This window comes from Rhopalosiphum padi, chromosome 4 (genome assembly GCF_020882245.1).
Source record: "Rhopalosiphum padi isolate XX-2018 chromosome 4, ASM2088224v1, whole genome shotgun sequence".
Lineage (NCBI taxonomy): Eukaryota > Metazoa > Arthropoda > Insecta > Hemiptera > Aphididae > Rhopalosiphum > Rhopalosiphum padi.
This window is the reverse complement of record NC_083600.1, coordinates 51972572-51982082: the sequence shown is the minus strand read 5'-3', so window position 1 is coordinate 51982082 and position 9511 is coordinate 51972572. Positions and strand designations below refer to the sequence as shown.

At 26.9% G+C, this 9511-nt stretch overlaps 1 protein-coding gene across 2 annotated transcripts; it reads right to left on the bottom strand.

Moving 5' to 3' along the window:
• Window positions 1-751: 751 nt before the first annotated feature.
• LOC132928778 (uncharacterized) lies at window positions 752-6696 on the bottom strand. Of its 2 annotated transcripts, XM_060993642.1 has the most exons (5): window positions 6427-6696; window positions 5788-6338; window positions 3302-3457; window positions 2179-2346; window positions 752-943 (listed from the first exon to the last, which is right to left on the bottom strand). In XM_060993642.1, exons 2-5 carry the CDS (start codon window positions 5860-5862, stop codon window positions 767-769), a joined length of 576 nt encoding a protein of 191 aa, XP_060849625.1. In that variant the 5' UTR covers window positions 5863-6338; window positions 6427-6696; the 3' UTR covers window positions 752-766. The 2 variants fall into 2 exon arrangements, with proteins under 2 accessions (XP_060849625.1, XP_060849626.1); XM_060993643.1 differs by lacking the exons at window positions 5788-6338; window positions 6427-6696 and adding an exon at window positions 3908-4000.
• Between the last annotated feature and the right edge of the window lie 2815 nt (window positions 6697-9511).

Below are 9511 nucleotides of genomic sequence, written 5' to 3'. Positions count from 1 at the left end.
TAAAATTTTTTCTCAAAATTGAAACAAATGCTTCTAAAAATAAATAGACAACTTAAGTGGCAACTAAAGACTTGTTTATTGTATAGTACTTATCTTATGACCTTATCTTTTCACTATTTTCACTAAAAATATTGTGCGATTTTAACCCACTCTAAATGTGTGGTAATTTGTTATAAAATTACCGATAAGCTATGCCAGGGACGTACACAGGGGGGTGTTTTGGATGTTCAAACAACCCCTGAAATATTTGGGTTTTCGCATGGTTATTTACTTATTCAATTTTAATATTAATTTTGTTAGATTTATGTTTGTATCTAAAAAAAGTATTTTAAGTATACCTAATAATCATAAAAATGTTTTGTATATTTATTAAAAATAAGTTCAACTTTCAATAACTAATTTTCAAAAACACCCCTCCAAAACTTTTTTCTGCGTACATCCCCGAGCTTTGCGGTTTTTGTCTATCGACCTTTTTAAGGTTAAAATCAAAATTGTGCGGTTTTTGGATGCAACCGCCTTATCGACGCTACGAGTTTTAACGGAACCGAACATTGACATGGTGAGCCGTGAGTCCGTCGAGGAGACTATTATTAGCAGTTACCAGTTAGTAAATAGTAGAGCAAATTTTATGATAAATTTAAAAAATTTATTTACGCTTTTCCCTGTATACAAAAGCAAGTTTTTAGTTTTAATTTTTATTAATCATATGGATAATTTACTGTGAATTCCATATTATATTGTAAATACATAATTAATAATAAATAATTTATTCTATTTCCCATGGGCGTTTTACTTCTATAACAAAAATCGAACAACCAAATTCGTTATTAAGTTGATCTGTAAAATGAAAACGAGTTTTGTAAGTTCCATAAAAAAATGTTTTTGGAAAATTGGAACGTAGTACAGCGTTTGTTAGGTCATAACCTTTTGACACATAAACTCCCTGAAAATAAATAAATAATTTATATTTTGTATTGAATTCTAATAAAATATAATTTATAATTTACATAAAATAGGTCAGGGTTGGGCAGTATCAAAGATACAATTGCATCTTTTTTTGTCAAAAGATACAAGATACTATTATTGTAAATGTTTGTACTGAACAGTGAATAGTACCAAGAAATTTGAATTCGATTTGCAGAACCTTTAAAACTTAGATAAATTGAACAATAATGATAATTTTTGTTATATATTAATTTTTCTTAAAGAAAATCAAGATTTTATTTATAAAAATAACATTTAAATTAAAAACTAACCATAAGACTATAACCAATTAAATTTATATATTAATTTTTAACTATAAATCCGTTACCAATTAAACACATATATAATAGTATAATTATATATAAGTAAAGTTAAAGTTAAAGTTGTAATTTTTATGTAATTTATTAATTTTGGTGTATTTATATACATAATACATATAGTGATTTATTAGTAATCATTTTATAATGTGTATTGACTGACTTATTGTATTATTTAATATGTATGACTTTATTGTTCCTATATGCTATAGCTATAGGCTATAATGCTAAACTACTATAGAGTATAAAGTATGGACAGTATAATGTATTGTGTATACACTATACTGTATAGACCTTTTACGTTTAATAGTTAATAAAATTCAATTGGAAATATAAAAGTATCATGTATCAAAGCACAATAAAGATACACGTATCTTGTATCTTGTATCTAGATACACTAAACACACGTATCTTGCCCAATACTGACATAGGTATAAATAGTAAATAGTAATAATTAATAGATGTACAGAGTATACTATATTATACAAACAAAAAATGTGTAACCCTAAACATTTTTGTGCAAAAAAAACTTAAAACTAAATTGTGGTTTTTTTTTTAAATGTTGAGAATAATTATAAGTAAGTCTCATAATACAACATTACGTTTATTTAAACAAAATATATTGACCAATAAATTGTATAATAACAAGAACTTGAATTAATTTAATTTCTTGTATACCACTAGTTTTATTAAACACTTCTTCGTCAATCACTCAAATTACGTCCATTTTTCATTTATATCTATATATTTTATTGTTAAAATCAAAATATATTAGTTTTGGAAATACTAAATGCTTATAAATATAGTTTGTCTAAAAGTGAAAGATAAGTAATTTTATTACCAAATTTAAAGCCTTGGAAAAATTTAAAATAATTACCGGCGCTATTGGACAATTAAAGTTATTAATTCCAAAAGATTTCAAGTATAATGGCCACTCTGTTCCTAAAATACTCTTTACTGTAGAGCAAGCTTTTGGAGATTTTAACAAGTGAGCATTATCTTTCCAGCCTCCGATCGAGTCTTTAATAGCCATATTCATATGCACCTAAACAAAATAATAATAATGTCTTAACACGATTAAGGTCTTGACGCATTATGTTCATAAGCTACAAGTTACAACACCACATTAGATATTAGGTAGTAGATACATATACAAATTGAATGTATGAACCATGAAAGCCCGGTGATCGCTTGCGCATGGTATGTTTACCTGCGTCAAATAATACATAATTTACGCATCAACAATCAACATATCGAGTAATATATAAAATGGTATATAAAAAAAATAATTAAGATATTTTGAAAATTCAATATCATAATTCATATCTAATTAATATATATATAAAACAATTAAAAATAAATTATCTATAATTTTATTGCAATTACACCATATAAATTTAAAATAATATGTCATAGCCCATAGTTAATTATTATAATATTAATATATTATAGGTACCTAGTGAAATAAATATTGAAAATATATCGAAATATTATAAATACACAATATAAATAAATACAATTTGATTAATTGCAACTGTAATGCATCCTATTGTAGCTAACAACTTGGGCTTATAAGTACTTCTTATCTTTTCGAGTTCAACAATTAATAATGATGAATGTATTGCTTTTTCAAATTCGGCAAATATTATTTTAAATTTTTAAAAATTTATATTATTATTTTTAGAAATTATGTAGTCATGCACCCAGGGTAAACATGGTATGTAAACGATATACGGGAAGACAATCGATGAAAAGAAAGAACATTTTAATTCGATTTAAATTAAGGGGAACAAAATACTTTTTCTATAGGTATTAGCCATTAGGTGATAGGCAAGTACCTAAAGGCTGCATCCAAATTGTATAGGTATTATCTCTTGAAGGTGTCTGTCCAAATGGTTAGGTTATCTATTGCTTTTTTAAAATTTTTTTAAATGTAAAACGATCTGCACAGTGATTTATACCGAACTCGTTATTTTAATTATAATGTATTAATAACTTACTGTTAAATTATCACTCATTGGTCTGTTTAGTGTGAGATTTCCTCTTAGTTCAGTTGTATTACTAGATATTTTACTCAGATAAAAATTATGTCCGAAATCAATATCTGTTGGTAAATTACATTTCATGATAGCTTTGAAGTTTACTCGATATTCACCCTAAAAACACAGTTAAATATTTATTAAGTTAATTTATTATTTCTAAAATTACATGATTACAATATTTGTATGTTTATATCAATATTGCAAGACATTTCTAAGGGGAGGGGAGGGAAGCTTTTAAAAAAAATATAACCTCCGGGCGTATTATAAGTTAATAATTATATGTATGTATACTAAATATAAATACAATTTGTACTTTCCTAGAAGACATAAAAAACAGAAATCGTGTCGTGTCTCGTAAACTGGCATAAATGCATTTCGTGGTCTTTCCCTGGTGAAAGTAGCACTATAACCATTGCATGTGGATGGTTTCTTCAATCAAGTCTTCTGACTACTTATTATTATTATTTATCATTTGTGCTTATTTTAAAAACTATAATACTACAATAGTAAATAATAATACTCACTTAGACCAACATATATACGTAAAAAAAAATAAAAACTTACGACGGGTAAGTTTGGAAAAAACTTAGATTTTTTCATTTCAGAACTATCAACAAATATAAACGTAATAATAATATATAAATATAAATATTTCATCGTTCTTTTGCTTCACTTAAAATTTGCTTTAAGATATGATAAATATTATTATTTATTTTTCAAAATATATAAGTATAATTTAATTTATAAATAACTTAAAAGTTAGTTTGAAGTAACTGAAACGAAAAATGTAATGATAGGTACTTAGAACATTATAACTTGGTTTTATAATTATAAATATTTGGTTATTAATTATTTAATACATAGCTTTGTATCATGTAAACTTGAACAATAGGTAGGTACTAACCTTGCACAGTTGCACTACTTAAATTTATAAAATTCCATTCATAATATTTTGTTTTATTTGAATATTAGGCATCATAGCAGTATAATATCTATAATAAACAATATAATACATAATTATAGTTGATGATCATTTTTATCGTTATATTTGTTTCTAGTTTCTACACACAATTTAATTTTCATAATATAATAGGAATTGATATAATTAGCTTTTAGTTATTTTTATATTCAAACCGTTCAAGGATAATTTTTGTATTTTTTCACTGAGGCTTTTAATAATTATTTACTGCATTGAAGTGTGATCCATAGGTACCATATTAAATCGCATAACAAAAAATAATTATTCTGTGATCTAGATATATATTTAATCATGTTAAATCCATTGTCAATTGGTAATAAATTTATGTTTGAATACATTATAATATTATATTATTATAAATTTATACCTATATACACATGTACTTACCTGTAGCTATGAGCTATGTAATATAATTACACAATACATGTAATCTCAGTAGATAATCAACTTAGCAACGTAAATTGATATCAATCAACCTTGCACACAAGTATAAATAAATAATAACAATACAAATGAAAACATGTAACTATAAAAAATATTTACTCAATGTATAAAAATTGATTATTTATAAATGCTAGCAAGTGTCAAACAACTCAAACAGTGTCGGTTTGGTACCTATACCTAATTGGTTCACCTGGCTGGCGGCTAACCGGCGTTTGATGATGAGGGCCCTTTAATATTTTCAAATTTAGGGCCAATAGCAAAATGAGAAAAAGTATATAATTTAATTAGGTGTAGGCTTATGAGTCGCGAATCGACGATTTCAAGTTACTTTTAAACCAATGACAAACTCTCATTTTAATAACAATACCTATATAATATATTTAACTAAAACGTTTTTTATGTTAAGATAGGTATTGCATTTTGTTTTACAATATGATAATATATTATTTATATACTTTACGTCAAGGTACAATCGTCAATCGTAAAAAAAGTATGTATCAAAAACATTTTTGTTTATAATGTCTTAAAGTAATAATTTATTTTTTAATTAAAAATAAAATTATTTTATTGCAATTTATTAAAAGATTAGTTAAATTATTTTTGTACCTAGTTTTTGTAGGGCTAGGGGTTCATTAAAAATATTTAAGCTAGGATCCAAATGATCCTATCATGAACTAGACCGACACTGCTATCAAGGTAAATTATGAATACATATCTATTGTATAATACCATTTTATTCTATAATAGGTAGAGGTATACTTAAAGCTATTAACCTATAAGGCTACAAAATATAAGCTAAATTTTAATAAAAAAAAAAAAGCGTAAGTGAAAGGAAGTTGTTTTTAACACCATCCATCTCGTAAAAAATTATAAAATGTTGAATAAAAATCATCAAGGATTATATCACTGCGAAATCATTACATTTATCACTTCGTTTAGAATCGAATAAACTAACTATAATTAATAATAAAATATAATATAGAAGTTAAGGTATAATATTTTATTATTTTTTTGTACTTACAACACCAGATAAGGCATTAAAGTTTGTCCTATAACTCCTTTTGAACAAAGCTCCGTCAGCTATAACTGTGATCATAGGAACTCCATTTTCATTTACATCGCCGTTATCCTTTAGCTAATTTAGCCTCTCTTTCGATGCAAAAGACATTGATTCCCAAGCAGTATTATGTGTAAATTGATCAAATTTTTTATGTACTTTTTGGTATAATTTATTGCTCACATTTGGCATACTCAATAAAATAGAGAATATTTTTAATTGTACAAAACCTTATCCTGCATTTACTGATGCCGTTACAGCTACTGTATTGATGTCCATTAATGACGTACCTACTAGGATCTTCAGATTTAATTACTTATTCTTTCCGGCATAAAGCACAATCAAATATAATATATATTTTATATATACATGAATACATATATTCACTATACAAACCATTTCTCCTCTCCTCGACAAAAACCAAATTTTTAAACGTACAGCCAAATGGTTGATGATTAATTTTTGATATTTCTTCAAAAATAATAAACAACAGGTATTTATTATACGTCAGCCATCTAAAATTGATGTAAATATAAAAATTAACTTCCAAAGTGATATAAGTATATCAAGAACTGTAATTTTCAACGAAAAATAAATATTTACCTTTCTACTTCAATGTTGGAGTTAACTTCATATAATAATTGTCCTATTACTCCATTACTCGTTGAAGGTACAACATTATCTAATATTTTATTTGATTTTGGAGTTTCTTGAACAGATGTGTCCTCCTTATTTGAGCAACACGCTTCTTCAGATGAGTTAATTGGTTATTAATTTACTATGAAATAATATATTAAATATAAATAAATAACAAAATTATAATGTTATACAATCATAAATAAAATAAATTACTTAATAGTTTATTTTAATACAAGGGGGGCAAATTTCCCGCGTTTACCTATCAAACATATTCAAACGCAGTACCACCTTCTATTGTCAACATCGGCGCCAGAGCGTCAACATCAGTCCGCGTAAGTCCACCAGCAACTCGGGCAGGCGAGTTGTGTGAGAGGCCGCCCAGGTTGTCGAACGTCTCCGCTGACCGTCACCATCATCGCTATTCACCATCGCCGAACTTCCGTAGACCGTAGTTTAAGTTAGTTAATAAGACTATTTGTCCCCCGTTGTTGTAAACTCTATGGTCATTGCACCAGACCGACTCCGACCATAGATCCCCCCCCCAATAATTAACCTGCATCATCCTCATTCCCTTGTCTAGTTTCCTTTCCAGATTCCATTATAAACCCGTCCAGTGTCGTCGTCGTGTGTTAGGTTGCCTATCGTGCACCGTCAATCCAAAGTTGCAGATGAATTGTCTACCCCGACCAGTGACAGGCGTTTAATTTATATATTATTAAATGGTCAATAATTATTATTCTCGGTGTTGACCAGCCGAGTGGTCCTTCGTTCATTTTATTACGTTTGTGCGTACATGCATAATAATATAATATTATAAATATTATGATACAATTTTTATTTTTAATAAATTACTATAAGATGTGACCGAATATTTAATCGTATAAACATTATTATTATATACATTCACTTTCACAAAACATAATATTAATATGTGACGAAAACAAGACGAACAGACGAATAACCCTATACGAACAAATGTAAACAATATTTCGATCACTCGTGGTTGCAGGTTTACTCGAACATAACAATAATATACATACATTAGACGTATAATGCGACATCCGCCCTCAGCGCTGACTCCGAGGAAAAAAAATAAAGGGACTCCGCGGTGGGTAGAAGAGTAACGATAATAAACCCAATTGCAAAAACAGTCGTGACGGCATAATAATATTATTCAACATCATAAAAATGCATCAGACATTATAAAATATATCCTTAGCAAGCGATTCACGCGGGTTGTTGTGATGCGTATTATATATTATACACGTATGTAAAATAACAACGGCACACGACTGAAAACCGTTTCTTTCGTTTGTTTTTCGTTTTCTATTTGTGGTAGGGATGCAAAGCGGTTATTATTTTGGTGAACGCATTACTGTCCTGAACGTCTTGTATAATATAGAAGGTCCGAAAAAGCCGGTATCATACTCATCAGTTTACCAGTTTACGTGCGGCACATCCCTCTTATACACAAATTTGTGATCGAATCATGAAAAATATATTTTAGTGCATACACACTAGGCTGACTATTTGTACGTTCTGATACAGTTTTTAGTTGTTAATATTTCCCATTCGGAAGTTGTCTGTTACAGACGTTACAGTGTTATTTAATTTTATTTTTTTTTTTTTTTTGGAGCTTACGCAAAAACTATTTCAAGTCATAATATGCATATACATATTTACAATAATTGACGACCGCTGCAACACCGTTTGAATATCCAATAATTGGTAGGTGAATATTATCATTGTATTATTGTATACCTTTTGTACACATTATGTGATGTACGTGCTATATTGTAATTGTATAAACATACAATTATTGTACAATAGACACGAATAAAGTCAAGAATCTATTGTCATTTTGACGTCTTTTTAGAGATCTCATTCACACTAGAATTTTTGTACATTGGATTTTGTAAATCTTAATATTACCCAACAACTTATATTAGAATTTACGTGAAACCACTTGTAATCATCATTCATCACTTTAAAAATAAATTCAAAATTATTCAAATGTACATTTTAATTTTCAAGTTTTAATTTTAATTTATATTTTATTTAAATTTCCAATAACAAAACATTTTTGTCTACACTCATAACCGTAACGTCCCCTTAACACAAAGCTAAAAAGAACTAAACTTTTTTAAAAGAGAACCAATTTTAACCAATTTTTTTTTAAATCTCACAGGCCATATATTATATGATAGATGTATGATGTATATAATCGTACACAAAAAAGACCGTTTATAAAATATTACAAGTCAATGGTTTAAAATTATTTTGGTTACAGTATGCTTCATATTTTTCTCTTAATGGATTATAAATTCACCTATCCATACAATCCATTAACGAAATTTTTGCAGACTAGTTCTATATAATAAATAGGTACAACATAATAACATAATAATGATGATTTTTTCAAAAACTGTATTACGTTCCCAATTTATTAAATTTATCAATGAATTAATGGATTACAATAAACAAAGATGAATATTAGGTATACAACATCAAAAAGGTATAAATCAAAATAAATATTTTAAAAAAATACATGTGAATTCGCAGGAAAATATTATATAGATTTATATAATAATAATAATAATAATAATAATATCAGAAACAATAATATATGTAAAGGCAAAACGTGAAAGATTCGTAGCTATATGTATTTATTCATATAATAATGTAGTGATTATATTTTTATATTTTTTTTCTGACTATACATAATATAATATAAACTGTTTGAAAAATTACGTAAACAGTAAACATTTAAAATTGAAACGTTATATCTGAACAAGTAAAATATCTGACCCTGTCATTATTTGATGACACACTGTTTACGTGTGTATATTTAATCATATTAAAGTCTTTATGTGTTTAATTTGGTTTTTGATAGAACGTATAAAATAGATGTTGATAGATTATATTTATATGTATTCAAATAGAAATAAAACGCGTGGATTATTCTAACGGTAAAAGAATAATTTTGTGCATTTCGATTTTACAAAATATGATTATGGGTAAAGATACCATAAATAATAAATTCACTTCA

Coding starts and splice junctions, on each gene's coding strand:
- LOC132928778 (XM_060993643.1), bottom strand. CDS start 4,000: ATGAAATATTTATATTTATATATTATTATTACGTTTATATTTGTTGAT. Junction 3,458..3,907: donor TTTTTCCAAACTTACCCGTC/GTAAGTTTTTAT, acceptor CTGTGTTTTTAG/GGTGAATATCGAGTAAACTT. Junction 2,347..3,301: donor CAATGAGTGATAATTTAACA/GTAAGTTATTAA, acceptor TATTTTGTTTAG/GTGCATATGAATATGGCTAT.